Source organism: Mytilus trossulus, chromosome 4, assembly GCF_036588685.1.
Source record: "Mytilus trossulus isolate FHL-02 chromosome 4, PNRI_Mtr1.1.1.hap1, whole genome shotgun sequence".
Classification (NCBI taxonomy): domain Eukaryota; kingdom Metazoa; phylum Mollusca; class Bivalvia; order Mytilida; family Mytilidae; genus Mytilus; species Mytilus trossulus.
Window position 1 is genome coordinate 31,208,039 of NC_086376.1, and position 17,061 is coordinate 31,225,099.

At 31.3% G+C, this 17,061-nt stretch overlaps 2 protein-coding genes across 2 annotated transcripts; both read left to right on the forward strand.

The window, feature by feature from the left end:
• The first annotated feature begins 2,387 nt into the window (after nt 1–2,387).
• On the forward strand, nt 2,388–7,543 carry LOC134713859 (uncharacterized). The gene is made up of 4 exons (XM_063575141.1): nt 2,388–2,523; nt 3,883–4,024; nt 5,115–5,176; nt 7,013–7,543. The coding sequence occupies exons 1-4, from the start codon at nt 2,412–2,414 to the stop codon at nt 7,195–7,197; spliced, it is 501 nt and encodes a 166-aa protein (XP_063431211.1). The 5' UTR covers nt 2,388–2,411; the 3' UTR covers nt 7,198–7,543.
• Nucleotides 7,544–12,568: 5,025 nt separating this feature from the next.
• LOC134716549 (uncharacterized) lies at nt 12,569–17,028 on the forward strand. The gene is made up of 3 exons (XM_063579560.1): nt 12,569–12,699; nt 13,455–13,533; nt 16,676–17,028. Exons 2-3 carry the CDS (start codon nt 13,473–13,475, stop codon nt 17,026–17,028), a joined length of 414 nt encoding a protein of 137 aa, XP_063435630.1. The 5' UTR covers nt 12,569–12,699; nt 13,455–13,472.
• Nucleotides 17,029–17,061: the final 33 nt, after the last annotated feature.

The window sequence follows — 17,061 nt, forward strand, 5'->3', positions numbered from 1 at the left end:
GTCACCCGCTTGTGGCCATCTTGGATGACGGATCGGCTACAAAGTAACAACACTTGGTCAGCACCTCATAAGGAACATTCAAGCCATCATGTTTAGTTTCATTCCATCCAGTAGTTCTCTAGAAGAAGTTCCAAATTTAAAATGTTAAAGACGACGGACGACGGACGCCAAGTGATGAGAAAAGCTCACTTGGTCCTTCGGGCAAGGTGAGCTAAAAAGGACGACACGATAGTGCAAGCAACATAGCTGGTATATTAAAAAAAATGTTATCCGACAGATGTGGTATAAATGTAGAACATTTTATTCATTTGTTATCCTTTAATTACCTTTTGCATATTTTGGCAATATTTTTCTATCAAACACATCGATAAATAAGTGAATTAAAGATCTCTCTTGATAAGACTCGTAACAACTTCCCAATGATAATTATATGCATCATATGTATCTTTTAAAATGTGATGATTGTTTTTCGAAAATTACAATAGACACAACTTGTGCACCCAACATTTTGTTTGTTTATATCTGGAAACATACTCAAATTATGACTCTTATAACATCTTCCACACAGGCAAATATATATACACTTATACTGCAATCATCTATTTTACTATTCGTATAAAGCTATACGTATAAACGTTAGCTTTATACGTCAATGACCTCAACTAACCTATAAGCCCCGCCTCCTTGTCGGAACTACTGTATTTTATCAACAACGTCACGTCATGACCATGACAATGTAAAGTAATAATGGTCAAACTTTTATGAATTTAAACTTTTATGTCTTCAAATTGTTTATTTATATACCATGTTTATCAAATGTTATCAATTAAGCTCTTTTTCCCTTTCTAATTCCTTAATATGTCAATGTATTACCGCCTGGACTACGCTTATAGGTAAAAAACCCAAAAAGGGATCCCAAGAGGGAAATTCCAAACACTTTTTTTTAACAATTTTTGTTACATATTTTTTTCCTTTTTTCCTTTTTTTTTCGATTTCAGTATAAAGACAATATACGTATAGTGTTTTGAAATATGAAATTTATTTGTATTCGGCACGAAACGGAAAATGCTCGGTAGAATCTCGCGTTTTCCCGTTTCTAAGCCTCATACAAATAAATTTCATATTTCAAGACACTATACGTATATTGTCTAATTACATTGTATGAGAGTACCACATTAAACGTAATAACGACATGAAGTTTGGTCCGTGCTTGAATTAACAAAATTAAAGAATCACTAATCAGCTTGATACATTGTCGTTAGAACATTGACCTGTTATGGTATTGTATACTTCAATAATATCAAGATTGACATGATAAGTTTGGAACAACAAATTAAAACTTCAATGAAAGTTTGTAACTGGGTAATAGGTCACTTATTCAGAATTATATATGACTAGCTGACTACAGTTTAATGAATGTGCCCGAATAACTTTGAAAAATTTGTAACACATGTATTCCTCTTTTAGTTGACGTGTTTACTTCTGTTTTAGTTTGTAACCCGGATTTATTTTCTCCCTATTGATTTATGACGATTGAACTCTGGTATTTTACTGTTGCCTTTATTTCAGTTAAGTAACCAATTTTGCCTGCATTTCCCAACAAAATAAAAATGAGAGATGTATACGATTTAAAAAAAAATCATTTATGTTATCAAGTCTGCTAGATTAAGGATTTTTTTTAACTATTTGTCTATTTATTTTCGGAGTCGGTTGTTTATAATTTAAACATATTTATTTTATTTCGGTTGTTGTTTGCTGGTTGATCTGCCTATTGTATGTCTAATACAAACATTCATATTACTTTTTGATTTAAAAGTATTACCGCAAATGTTCCTTATCATGTGAAAAGTCATATCATCGCAGTTTACAGTAATAATACACTTATATGGCATTCATAAGCAGCAAATATTCCGGTTTATTAGTTTAAAGTTTTGTAACTTAAAGCACATGTATGCATTTTTATCTGTATAAATCGAGTTTTCATTACACGCGATAAGGAAGATTAAAGTATTACCACAAAAATTCCTTATCATGTGAAAAGTCATATCATCGCAGTTTACAGCGATAATACAACTGTATGGCATTCATAAGCACCAACTATTCAGGTTTATTAGTTTAAAGTTTGTTACTTAAAACAAAATGTATTCATGTTTACCTGTATAAATCGCGATAAGGAAGGTAAAGAATAAATATTTAAGATTTTTGAAAAGAAAGGGTTCACTGATTAATGAACTTATAATCAAAAAAATAATACGAATAATAAACTTAAATTACATTTCATATTGGATATTGGTTAAAAAGGTTATGAGTTAATTTATTACCCGTAACTTAATCTACGTTATCTAGATTTCACATTTTCACGGCCTTGCCACTTAAATTAAAAGATATTACTTAAAAACTGTCAACCGGATATGTTTTTTTTTTATCATAATTATTTACCTGGAGGTAAGATAGGGTACCCCCTGGAGATGTTGTTGATACGAATTCTGCTTACTTGTTTTATTTTGATAGAATACTGTACAGGTAAGGTCATTTTATGTTTATTTTTTACAAAAATGAGTATACATACTATCGATGCAGCTACTAAGTTAACACTTGCCTTTTTTACAGCAAGTTGTGTTATTGAAAAGTTTGAAAAGATTTTTTTTTATTGTATACCTCACTCTAAGCATTTTTGTATCAGAACGTAACCAAATTAAATGATGTCCTTTCATTGAAAATTTTTAACTTAGTCACAAGTTTGAACATTTCTGTCAACGAGTTGATACAAACGATTTAAGATTCACACCAAATTTGTAAGAACCAAGATCTCGTAAACACTAACCTTGTTTGTTTCTATATTTACTATTCAATCAATATTAAATATTGCATATGATTGCATCTGATCATTAACATCTTGGATTCAAAAAAGTTAAGGAAGGCCTTAACTATACCTTATAGACCAATTCTTGTAAATTGGTTTTATTTAGGGTTTGACGAATGACGGGTGCCACTACTGGGACAAAAGCTATCTTAACTTCCGGAGCATCTGATCTCGCCTAGTTTTGATCAGTGTTTTATTTATGTTGTGTTTTGTGGACTTGTTAATCTCTTCGTCGTTTCATTTGTTTATCTTCGACGTATTAGTTTAGAGCGTCCCATTGGAAGCTTCTGTCTCTTTTGTAGCTAACTAGCTATGAAACCATGTTTCTGTAAATTTTGAGCTTTTGCACATTTCTTGATTAGTGTAAAATATTTTTCTCCTCACTAGTGAAATATCTGTTCTAGGTAATGATTAGAAGAAATTCTATTATGACGTCTAATGTTCTTGGTTTTTTATGAATTTTTCAATGTGATCATCATGATAGATATCATCATGAAAAAGGCGACCACCCCTTTAAGACGTCACATATAAGAACACAATTTTCTGCAAAACTGTGAAAAGGAAGGAAAAAGTCATTACAGGAACAGATTCAATCACTTTAACTCGTGTGCACGATTTTTCTTCATTCACAACAGTAAGTGCAATGCATAAAAAAAAATGGACAAGCATCGCGCTTCAAATACTTATATTCAACTGTGTCGAAAAGGTAAATATCGAAACATTATTGCTGCAGTGTAGGAATCTATATTTAATCCACCATTTTTTATATAAGGCAATGCCTTACCAAATTGTTTTCCATTTGTTTGAGCTTTGTTAAAGCTTTTTTTGTTGCAATTTTTAATAGAGTTCTGTATTTTTGTTATCATAACTTTTTTCTTTACCGAAACTAGGGACATGGTTTAATGTTCATTTAGCTAAGAATACTATCAACTTCTTTTTAGTGTCTTTTTAGGGAGTGATATTTTGACATTTCAACGAATGTGTCACTTTTCTATTTATATGTCTTATTTATACACAAGGTCAAAATGCTCCACATGATGAGGTTAAAATGGAAGTAAATCACAGACTGAAATGTACAGAAAATGAAACACAAACCATTGCATGTCGGAACGGAGGGACATGTTTCGCAACTTTCATAGAAGAAAGATTTGTTCGCTGTGCGTAAGTATATCAAAGTTCTAATCCGAAAATACAGCGTTCATTTGCCAGCGTCACGGTCAACTACAATATGATATAGTGACCGTAAAAGCCATAAGTTTTATTTTATTTTGTGTCTATGTTCCAGACCGTATGAGTATTTGGACCTTACACGTACAGTCTGGACCGTATGCGTCCTTTTTCAAAATACTCATACGGTCGGACCGTACACGTACGATCCGAGTAATATAAAAAGTTAGTCAGGTTTATCAGATACAAATGCATATAACAGATCAACATAACTTAATTTTCAAATTAATATAAAAAAGTTTAATAGTAATTGAAATGAAAACTTTATATTTTAACTATTTCAAAATTTCAAGTTAATTAAATCTGTTAATCTGTTAATTGGATTTAGCAGTCGATCAGTAATACATTTAAATCTAAAATTGAAATATAATCACTGCAATCGAAAATATCGTAAGTAAACATAAAGTGGGAGGACAATGTTTAAGAATATTAACCAATTTTACAAAAAAAATGCAAATGCAAAGGAACATGCAAGTACTGCAAACACGTTAACGCAAAAAATATTACGTAATTTGTAGTAGCAAGTGTCACCTTAGGCGAGAGTACAAAAATAGGATATAGAAATACAATTAAACAAATATTTAATTTCAAATGTGCCTTTGTTTGTTTTATCCATCTACTATAGTAATTGTAATAATAACAATTTGTAAAACAAAAAATATAGATTGTAATAAATGTGTGTTTAAATTTAACACAAATGATCCAATAACATGCATGTATGGTCAGCTCGTACTGGACCATACGCGTATATTCATACGGTACGTACGAGTACGAGTATACGTATACGGTTCGGACCGTACGCGTACGCTCCAAATATGCATATGGTCTGGAACATCAATAAAAACATTGTTCCTGTTTCTCATTTTATATTTCACGAAGCAGTATTAGTTTTTCTTAAAAGCATTTATTGATTTTAATACAACGTTACTGTAAACTTAATTTTTTTTCAGAAATCGCAAAATACAAATTATTTGTTTATATCTAAACATATTTTTGTTTTATTTACCTTCAATTTTTGTTTCAGATGTGTAAAAAAATATACTGGTAAATTTTGCGAAATGATAGATATCAATATCATTTTTAAAAGTAAGTTTCATTAAAATCATCTATAAATATAATATCAAAGCGAGGAAACGTGGTATGAATGCTTCCGAGACAACTATCAACAAAATTTGTATTGTAGTAGAAATTATAGATTGCCGTGTTATCAGCAACAACGCAAAAAATACCATATATTATATATGCTAAAAAAAGACCCTAGGCTACATTAAATTGATGAACCAATTAAGAAAAAAATGAATAGTACTTTTGATAACTATTTCCACCACTGGGTCGATGCCACTGCTGGTGGACGTTTCGTCCCCGAGGGTATCACCAGCCCAGTAGTCAGCACTTCGGTGTTGACATGAATATCAATTATACGGTAATTTTTATAAACTTTCTGTTTACAAAACTTTGAATTTTTCGAAAAACTAAGGATTTTCTTACCCCAGGAGTAGATTACCTTAGCCGTATTTGGCACAACTTTTTGGAATTTTGGATCCTCAATGCTCTTCAACTTTGTATTTATTTGGCTTTTTAACTATTTTGATCTGAGCGTCACTGATGAGTCTTGTGTAGACGAAACGCGCGTCTGGCGTATAAAATTATGATCCTGGTACTTTTGATACCTATATTAACCCTTCTTATTCGGGACAGGATGTAACAAAGACAAACTGTAAGCAATCAATTGCAATCGGCTTACTATTAACGAAAAAACCCAGCGCAAGGCACAAACACATCTAGCATAAAACAACGATTATTTCTTGGTGTTTTAACGCCTTTAAAGCGCCACCTTTGAATTATTTCGTGGCGGTAAGTTTTCATTAGTGGAGGAATCCGGAGTGCCAAAAGAAAACCACTGACCTTCGATATGGAAAACTGACATATCTTGTCAAGATTGGTGTCGAGTGCACCCACACGATCTGTGTTCGAACTCACAATATTAGTGTTGACTGGCTAGTGATTACTGTAGAAATAACATTATCGGCAAGATGTAGAATGTTAAGTTCACATGACTGTATCGTATAAATATTGATATATATATGGGGTTCATGTTTTTTATTCTTTAGTTTTCTATGTTGTGTCATGTGTGCTATTGTTTGTTTGTTTGTATTTTTCATTTTTAGCCATGGCTTTGTCAGTTTATTTTCGATTTATGAGTTTAACTGTCCCTCTGGTATCTTTCATCCCTCTTTTAGTTACGTTTTGATTTTTCAAAAACAAACCCATTGTTAAAAGCAATATATTACTTTGTTAAATTGGTTGGTTAAAAATCTCGAATTATGACGCTAATTAGATATAGTAAGATGTGGTGTGAGTGCCAATGAGACAACTGTCCATCCAAGTAACAATTTAAAAAGTAAACCATTATAGAATAAAGTACGGGGCTAATACATATATTTGGGGCTTTCGACTATATTTTTACTCTTTGGTCAAATGAAATTATCTATGCCTATTCTGGATGAAAAAACATAAAAAATTACTACATGTTCTGTAAAAGTTCGGGTATTGAACGACCAGCAACATGATTATATGTTGCAATTGGAAAGGGACAAAAATTAAACCGTCTAACTTATCAATTGAGGACCCTCAGAGTGTTGTTACAAGGGTTCTTTATCTTGCATTTAGCAGCGTAGTAGGTCTGCACAACACATTTTATTTAATTACCATTACAACCGTACGTGGCTTCGTATTTACACAAACAGACGTCATACTTTAGCAAGGATTAAATGCCGGTCAGATAAAGAAAGGGGTGGCCATATTTCTATACACCAGTTTTTGAAGAAATAATTTTAAAATTATCAGTAAGCGTTTCAATCACACTTGAGATAATACATATATATTAGACCGTTTGATAAGCACAATTCATTTATTTCACAGGAGAACGAGAAGAGAAAACAACGAATGCAGGATTGATTGCTGGTATTATAACCATTGTGTTACTCTTTACTGTAGTCATAATTATATTAATCTGCAAAAAGAAACATAAGAGAGGGACAAAATTACCAGATATAAAACCGGAGGAAGAAGATAATTTAAAGGCGGAAGTAACAGAGGAAAGTTAATAACTTACTCGCAAAGATATAAACTACAGAAACTAGTAGTAACATACGAAGATAGCTAAATATCAAACTTTGTTATTTTTGATTTACAAAGTTGCGTTTTGTGTAAACCAGAAAATACAGCCAGTCACAAAAGGGGAAATAAATGTGGCAAAATCAGTGTTAGACAGTACAATTTCCGTTAGACACTGAAAAATTATATTAGGAAAAAAGTAGAATTTTCTCTCCGTGACATTGATTTCCCAGGTGATGAAGTCAACGTATGAGTGCAGATTGGCTGTCTGAGTATTGCATATTTTCTTCTGAATGAACAACTGTTATAAATTTTAGAATACGTGCAAATAAATGTTTAATTATTCCAAAAAAGGATTTTGATTTTTATACTATTAACGTGTAGAATGAAGGTTATATGGATACTAATAGAAGTGGGACATTTAAAGACGTATCGTATCGGTTTCTGATACGTTGACGTATCTGAGAAAATATCTATGTGTTAGTGTTTAATAGATTATTTTCAGGTTTAAATATATGTCTTTCTATGTTTGATATCTTTCTTTTATACCCACTGATACACTCTTTTTATTACATGACAGTTTTCAACTTATGAATACTCGTGTATATGAAATCACATGATATCTAAAACATCACCACTTCTCCGTCGTGTATTTAAGATTTATGAGTCCTTCTGTAGCCATGTGTATTACGAAATTGTGTATTGAAATAAAAAAAGCAATGATACAATAGAGATTTGCCATATTGTGCGTATATAATATAAAGGAAACTTCGTTCAGAAAATCGGGACTTTGTGGCAAATATATTAAAATCTATAGACTTGAAAAAAGAGATTTTTATTATAAAATTTTAAACATAGTTTATTCACTTCTTAATGTGCTAGCGTTTATTGTAAACAAAAAGTCATTACAACATGTACAATTTAACAACTTTTCAAAAACAAAACTCGTATTAAGTCCGAGATTAGATCACTTAAGTCGAGTGCACCCTAGAAGGTGTACTTCACTACATATTTGAAAAAAGGATTGCCTACTACATTTTAATTTAATTTATAAATTTAGTTTAATGGTTATTAGTAATCAATTCGACTCATATGATGTGGATGATTCAATTCCCTTTTATTAGAAAATCTAAAGTAAGTGTATGAATATTATAAACGTTACCTTTATTTGTTTTAAATTTCAACTTCACGCCTGGGTAGTTCTAATGGTTTAAATATCAAGGTTCAAAACATATACAAGAATATAGATTGACACGCAAATCACGTGATTGTTATATGTGTGTAAATATAAGCTTCTGTTGTCGTCCGTGCAATGATATTATGTTTTCATAATTGTATAATAAGAACTGAAATAAAATAGAAACATCACTTTTAGCGCAATAAATATAATTAAGTCCAGATTTTGACATACAAGAAGCAAGTATGTAAACATAACTAATACATAAATTAAACAATTATTCAACATTATTTATATATCAGAAATGAAAGAGATAAAAATATACATTGCCGTTTCCTTTTCGCCCAATCTCTTTTCCCTTTTCTCGATTACTAGTACTATTTTTAAAGCACGTACATAATTACTTAAATTTCTTTTCGTTGAGACTTGGAGTTTTCCCCCTGTGATACTATTTATAAGTTCAAGGTTGGGTAGTGAGAGTAGTTGTATAACAAGTTCTTGTTTTGGTTATAAATATAGATGGGTTAAATATGCTCGTGAAATACTTTGGCGGTTTAAAAGGTGGGGTCCCGTTATATTATATAAAGAAAATTTACGGGTGTCATTTATCGAAAGTGCTCGCTCACAGTAACTACGACAGTTTTTGCAGTTTATTGTGTCATAAGAATGTGTACATATATATATGATTATGAATTGTTTAATTATAGTCCATTTAAATGTATTGGACAAATGTGTTTGTATCTATAATATGTTGGTTTATAATGTTATTAAACATTGCTTACTACAAAAGAAAAACGAAGTTACTGCGAGCAAATAAACCTATATCTAGAGTTTTGTTTTATTTATTATACCAAGGATTTAGTAAAGAAATGTTTTAAATTCGGACGAGCATGGCGAGGGATAATTTAATTGAATTATAACCCATATCTACGTTTAGATACGTCAACGTATCAGATACGGATACGATACGTCTTTAAATGTCCCACTTCTAATAGAGCATTTGCATTATTCACGTATCAGGATACGTGCACGGATCGACGTATACGTATCGGGAAGATTTTCTAACAATAATGATTTTACCCCGATCTCAATAAAATTTTAAGGCATTATGAAATATTTTCATCGGAACCAGCTAGCCTTAATTTATCCTTTCCTCATATACGTGTTATACGATACGTCGATACGGATACGCCAGCAAATACTGGATTAATACAAATGCTCTATTACAAGCTCAATAGGAAGATGGTTTTCATGTCATTTGCATCTATTTCTAAAAAAGCATTTAAAAAGGCTTATTACGCACACATCTTTTCATTTTCCTGATTTTTATATAATGCAAAATATTCAGAAAAATATGATTCTTATCGCCATCGGCAAACATACTTCCGGCGTTGTTTTCTAAATAGTTAGAACACTATCCAAAACAGAGAACACACAAAACCTAGAAGAATTCAGGAAGATTATAAAAATAATAGATAAGCTAAAAATCTATGAGAGAACATAAAACTGATTAAAACGAACTCGACTAAAACTGAGGTGTTAATTTCTTAACCTATATTAATGAAGACCTCTTTAAACAAAATTGAGCCAACAACAGTGGTTATTTACGACGTCTCATCGTTTATACTACAACTAGTTTTGTTTATTTTCTAAATAAAGTAAAGTAACACAGCAATATTTTGAGCAAGGTCAAGTTCATCAGGGAACACTTTCTTCACATTACATTTTTTTTTATATTTGTTTCCTTGATTTGCTTTTCTTAATCGATTTACGGGTTTAATAACATTAACGGTATTAATTTTCCTGCACCAAATGCGCATTTCGACAATACATGTCTCTTCAGTGATGCTAGTCGCCAAAATATTTGAAATCCAAAGCTTATATAAAAGATGAAGAGCTATAATCCAAAAGGTCTAAAAGAGGGATGAAAGATACCAAAGGGACAGTCAAACCCATAAATCTAAAACAAACTGACAACGCCATGGCTAAAAATGAAAAAGACAAACAGAAAAACAATAGTTCACATGACACAACATAGAAAACTAAAGAATAAACGACACAAACCCCACCAAAAACTAGGGGTGATCTCAGGTGCTCCGGAAGGGTAAGCAGATGTGATTACAAATCCGGTAAAAAGTCTAATTCGGAAGGTCAAATTCATGAAATAGAAGGGGATAGTATTCACGACGTAAGGAACATATCCGATATCATTTGTGAAACTGTTATTCCATAACGGTCAACCAACTCGTGATGGCGTCCGTAAAATTTACGAAGGGATGATTTCAACTTCACCATTTTGAACTCTTGGTTTAATAGCTTCCTTGTGAGCACAAAAATAATCCATATTTTCATACCAGTACCGAAAAAGTTGCAACTGGGCTGGTGATACCTTGGAGGACTAACAGTCCACCAGCAGAGGCATCGACCAAGTGGTAGTAATAACATTAACAGTATCAATTGTCCTGCACCAGATTCGCATTTCGACAGTACATGTCTCTTCAGTGATGCTCGTGGCCAAAATATTTAATATCCAAAGCTTATATAAAAGATGAAGAGCTATAATCCAAAAGCTTCAAAAAGAATAGCCAAATCCGAAAAAGGAATCAGAGTTTTGCATGAGTTAGATACATTCTTTCATTTATAATAATTTCTAACATTTTGAAACAGCAAATTTTAATAACACAAAAATAATCCATATTTTCGTACCAGTACCAAAATAGTGGCAACTGGGCTGGTGATACCCTCGGGGAATAACAGTCCACCAGCAGAGGCATCGACCCAGTGGTAGTAATAGCAATAGCGGTATTAATTTTCTTGCACCAGATTCGCATTTCGACAATACATGTCTCTTCAGTGATGCTCGTGGCTAAAATATTCAAAATCCGAAGCTTATATAAAAGATAAAGAGCTATAATCCAAAAGGTCCAAAAAGTATAGCCAAATTCGTGAAAGGAATCAGAGTTTTGCTTGAGTGAGATACATTCCTTAATTCATAATAGTTTCTAACATTTTGTAACAGCAAATTTTTAATAAAACAACATAAATCCGTAATTTAATGCCAGTACCGAAGTAAAAATGAACATTGTAAACTACTGATGCCTATTCATTAGTAAAATATAGAAAAGTTAGCTTAATATAAAAGCAGAAGAAATGAAAATGTCCATGGTGGTCAATGAAAGAGAGAAATGCAATACCAGTTTCTATTATGACATGGTTACGTTCATAACACTTTCCACTACGACAACTTTTCTCTCAAAATGCCCTGTACATGCTGTAACAAGTCAGCGAAATTGTCATTATTATATTATAGTTCGTTTCTCTGTGTGTTACATTTTAATGTTATGTTCCTGTTGTGTCCTAGTTCTCTTATATCTCAGTTTTGTTTGTAACTCGGGATCGTTTTTCTACAACTGTTTCCTTTATTTAATAATTTACTAAGTTGAAAATTTAAAAAATCAAGAAATTAAAATTAAAACTATAAGGCGAAAGTGCATCAGTTAAGTAACAAAATAAGCTAAAAAATTGATCCGTCACGGAGCTTCTTTTTGAGATATTTGAGTTTTAATAAATGCATGGATAAATAGACCCGTCCTTTTACCTAACATTTGCATATGTATTATTTGGGTCTAAAATTGAAAGAAAAAAATCAAGAATAAGTTTGGAAAATTATCTTTTATGCACTAATGACGACTTTTATGAAATAGATGACATTTTCGTGGACATCTACCTTTTTTTCAGATGTGTTTTTACTAAATGCTCCCCTTTATTATATTGCAAATTGATAAGGGACTTTCTTTTTTGATTTTTTCTCGGAGCAGTATTTTTTTAACTCCAAAACTATTTTTTTCTATTGGTTTCGTTTGCATTTTAACAAAAATTTAAGATGCTAAATTATTTGACAGTTCAACGGGTATACTCATTTAGAAATCCGGGAGAAATTATAGTTAGTAGCATACACAGAGTCACTTTATTGCGTTAACGTACAGTTTGATTGGTATTCATCAAAATCTTTCAATTTTTTTCCCTCCTCTTTAGTAAAATTTGCTCAGTATCTTGTACATTCAAATTTTAAGAACCATAAGATTCACAAACACGTAAGCGACTGTCATATTCGTCACCTTGTACATGCATTATCTATATATACTTGTGACGTTGGTAATATTTACCTCCTGTTCATTCGGCAATACTTTCAATGCTTGAGATTGAACTTGTAGGAACCGATTGCAAGACTTGGGGAAACACAGACTATTATATATAACGTATAGTTGTGCAATGATTTATGATAAGAAGAAGAAATGACTTACATAATCTTTTGGTAAGTAATGAATTCTACAGATTGCATTTTATTCTTACTCGATTTTGATATACATTGTAAAATAAATAAATTTAACAGCCTTTCAAAATACAAAGACGGCATTAACGAACAAGTACATGTTTTTGTCAGCATTTTGTAAATAATTTCTGTTGTTTTCATTAAGGCAGACATAAATAAAATGTGCTGTGCATTATATTTTACCTTCTACAATTAAAGGCAGGCTCAATGTACTTGATGTGATTATTGTATGATATATATCAGGCAGTCCTATAATATAATATCGGTAGCTAGGTAAATATACTGAAGCAAATTCAAAGGTAGAAATACAGGAATGCTCTCGTGCAATGCACATGATGAATTTTGAATAAATTAAAACGAAGAAAAAATGAAAGGTGTCTTGTTTCAAACTTGAAACATGTTAAATAAGGAAACATCAAACACTTCTTTCATGTTGTCTTTTACGGTATTGACATTGCAAACATAAAAAAAGAATTCGAAGTATTTAATTGTTAAATTCAAAGTAAATGTATATACTTTAATATCAAGGATTGTATTTACATCTGTAATTTGATATCATCTCATGTTATTGTTCAACATTTAGTTCACGTTTGGTAATTGTGTATACTTAATATATAATGTTCTTATCACATATACACAATGAAAATTTAAATATTGCAAATAGTTTTGAATATTATTATAATTATGTTGTACGTTTTTTGCATTATGTTAGTTATATAATTATTTTATTTTCCCAGACAAAATAGCATTTAAACATGCAGTCCATTCAAATATTCACATATTGGACATTTTGGATGTTGATTTGGATTTGTGCAGGTATATTTCATTTGTTCATATATCAAATATTACAAAAAAAAAGTGAAATCTCAAAATAACTGAACTCCAAGGAAAATTCAAAACAGAAAGTCCTTAATCAAATGGCAAAATCAAAAGCTCAAACACATCAAACGAATAAATTAATTATAACTATCATATGCCCTCTTGGAAAAGTAATTTAGAAAATGTTGAATTAAACCTGGTTTTATTGCTAGCTAAACCTCTCACCTGTATGACAGTCACATAAAATTCAATTATATTGACAACGATGTGTGAACAAAACAAACAGACTTAAGAAATAGGTAAAAATGTCAAAAATACAGCAGTCAGCATTGCGTTATATTTTTGATCACTAAAAAAAACATACAATAATGTAACAAAGAAACATTCGGAAAAGGAACTTCAGTGACACATTATACAAAGCATGACTGCTGGTGGATATTTTTAGGCCCGAGGGCATCACCAGCCCAGTAGTCAGCCCTTCAGTGTTGACTTGAGTTATCATTGATATTTTCATAATTATCAATTAACTGTAGACAAAACTTTAAATTTTTGAAATACTAAGGCTTTTCTTCCTGATAAGGAATATATTACCTTAGCTGCCAAAACTTTAAGGAATGTTTGGTCCTTAATGCTCTTCAATTTTGTACTCTATTTGGCCTTTTACATTTGTTTTAAACATTTTTTGATTTGAGCGTCACTGACGAGTCTTTTGTAGACGAAACGAGCGTCTGACGTAAGTGTAAAATTTCAGTCCTGATATCTATGATGAGTTTATATATAAGATAAAAAGCCTGAACGAATAAAAAAACATTGCTTTTTTTGGCAAAATGATAAATTGTATAAATGACATTTCTAGAACATACAGTGTCCCTTGCTGAATTGCAACTTAATTTGAGGCTCGCATAAAAAAGTTCTAATCAGATTTATATACATGTACTAAGAATAAAAAAATTGAAAGGAAAAGGAGAAATACAGTGTTTTATTACTTTTAGTAATGCAAAGTAGGTGTATAAATATTTTGTCATTGTATTTGTTTACGGTAGATTCATGGTATACCGCCATCTTGGATTGTACAATCACAGTACAAAATCGGTCTAGTTATTTGACTAAATTTGCAAATTTAGAGACAGATTTGCAATTTAATGGTTATATTGTTTATTTATATAAAGAAAACTTGTTAATTTATTGTTTTATTTAAAACATATTAAAAAATATCTTATATTTTGGTTTTTAAAATCATCGTTTTCAAATGAGCTATTTTAGGGAAGATTACTCTTTCAGTGCAAAATTTCTACTGGGCTAATAGTTTTTTTTTAAATTTTACTTGAAGCAAGAAAAGAAGTTCGGTGACACTATGTTTTCTTTTATTTTTTTAAAACATATTATGAAAACTATCTTCTCACAATTTATTTCAAAATTTCATCTCATAGATTTTTTTTTATGCACACTAATGTGTTTTTTCATGAACTAACTGACAAAATTTAGTCAATTTTCAACGACTCATAGCTTGAAAAATAACACGGTGACCTAAACTTTTTATTACATTTCTGAAAAAAGCATAGAAAAATATTCCTTTTGGCAAATTATATGAAAATTCTGTGTCAAAAAATATATACTTATGATCTACCTTAATATGTTATATCACAAAAACGTGCGTGTGAAAACAATCTGAATTGTTTGAATTCCAAACGAGGGAAGATTTCCCTTGAAATTCAAATCCATCTTATTGTACTGTATATATTCACGTAAGGACTATTACATTAACACACTATTTTGTACAAACAAATGTACAAAACTAGTTGCTTTCGTAGGTTTTGTTTGTTAGCTTGAAGGCATGTTTGTTAATTAAAATAAAAAACAGTGGGGCATCATTTTGAAATGGCAAACGACTAGTTTAACTGGCTGCCGTCCATGAGTTAAAATACAACTTATTTTTAAGGAAAATTACAATTGAGAATTTGTTGATATCTGCCAATTCTGTCAAATGATATGAATTAAATAAGACATGCATACAAGGTTTGTACCAGTGAAATAGAAGACAAATCCCAGGAATCTAAAAGCTTTACTTACATACATATCTAATTAAACAAACACCTTTTACACGTGGAAGTCGTATAGGGCAACACCAGTCTTTTGAAATCACAATCCTACACACTTTAAAATTCGCCGAAACCAGTTTAACACTAAAGGTTTATGAATAACGAACAAAAGCTAGTATCATGAAAAAGAAGTTCAGTCTACAATTTATAATAAATGTAAACACAATCCAGTTAACATTACTATACAGGCAAAGAATTATGTTAGCACTTACAGAAAAGTCAATCATACTGAAAGTACATAACCTGATAAGAAATCTAGACGTTCTACATGTACACTTTCATAACGTTGTCATTTTCGTTCAGCTACGTCATAAACAGTTCACAAACCTGATCAATATCAAGAATAATCCGTACTGAATTGAAATGGTGATTATAAACTAAAGAAACATTTCTTCATGTTTCAAACTATGATTTTGCAAATAGACCACTTTCGAGTTCATCCGTCACCGGCAAAAACTCGTCAATTATGCACGCCTTTATGACGTCATTTACCAGATAGAGGGGCTCGCCTGTATCCCTGCACTATTTACGTTCATCAAGCGTCTAAGTGATCGTTTTTGTGCAGGATAAACTAGAAATAATGGTTGCTCTGTAGGTACTCACTGACAATTCCCTAATGACAGCAGTGTTGATTGTCTATTTTCAGAATTCAATTTGCCGAATAATTCGTACAATATAGAATTATAATTTTCCAACCACTCGCTCAACATTGTAAGGAAGTGACGACGCCCCTAAACGCACAGATGACGGTGATAAAGGCGCGTAAAATTGACGAGTTTTTTCCGGTGACGGATGAACTCGAAAGTGGTCTATTGATTGAGTATTTACACGTAGAAGTGACATTAAATGTATAATGGTAAAATATACGCAGTTACTATTATTAAACCAAAAGAAATAACATGTTAGCTAGCATCACAATTGAAATAATCTGAAAAAAGTTTTTTTTTTTTTTAAGTACAAAGCCGAAACCCTTCAAATTTCTGAAAAGATTTTTTTCACATTTTCATTTATTATGTTATAATTTATTTTTTATATTTTAGAGGGTCGTAATAACGATAACAAACATACTCAATTTAAAATTTCTGAGTACAGAAAAGAAAATACTACACTCCTAGACAACACTACTGACCAAAGAAAAGAACTTTCAACACATCCAGACAAGACTACTGTCAAAAGGAAAAAATATACAACACTTCTGTTCCAAATAACTGACCAAAGAAAAGAAATCACAACACTTCCAGACAAACCTACTGGTCAAAGAAGAGAATATACAACACTTCCAGACAATCACAGATTAAGTTGTACAAAAAATGAAACACAGACAGTCGCTTGCTTCAACGGAGGATCGTGCCTTGCAACAAATGTAGGATTTAGAATAATACGATGCGCGTGAGTAGAAATAACCAACATAACTGTTCGTTTCTAG

Coding starts and splice junctions, on each gene's coding strand:
- LOC134713859 (XM_063575141.1), top strand. CDS start 2,412: ATGTTTTTTTTTTATCATAATTATTTACCTGGAGGTAAGATAGGGTAC. Junction 2,524..3,882: donor TTTGATAGAATACTGTACAG/GTAAGGTCATTT, acceptor TTTATACACAAG/GTCAAAATGCTCCACATGAT. Junction 4,025..5,114: donor GAAAGATTTGTTCGCTGTGC/GTAAGTATATCA, acceptor TTTTTGTTTCAG/ATGTGTAAAAAAATATACTG.
- LOC134716549 (XM_063579560.1), top strand. CDS start 13,473: ATGCAGTCCATTCAAATATTCACATATTGGACATTTTGGATGTTGATT. Junction 13,534..16,675: donor GTTGATTTGGATTTGTGCAG/GTATATTTCATT, acceptor TTTATATTTTAG/AGGGTCGTAATAACGATAAC.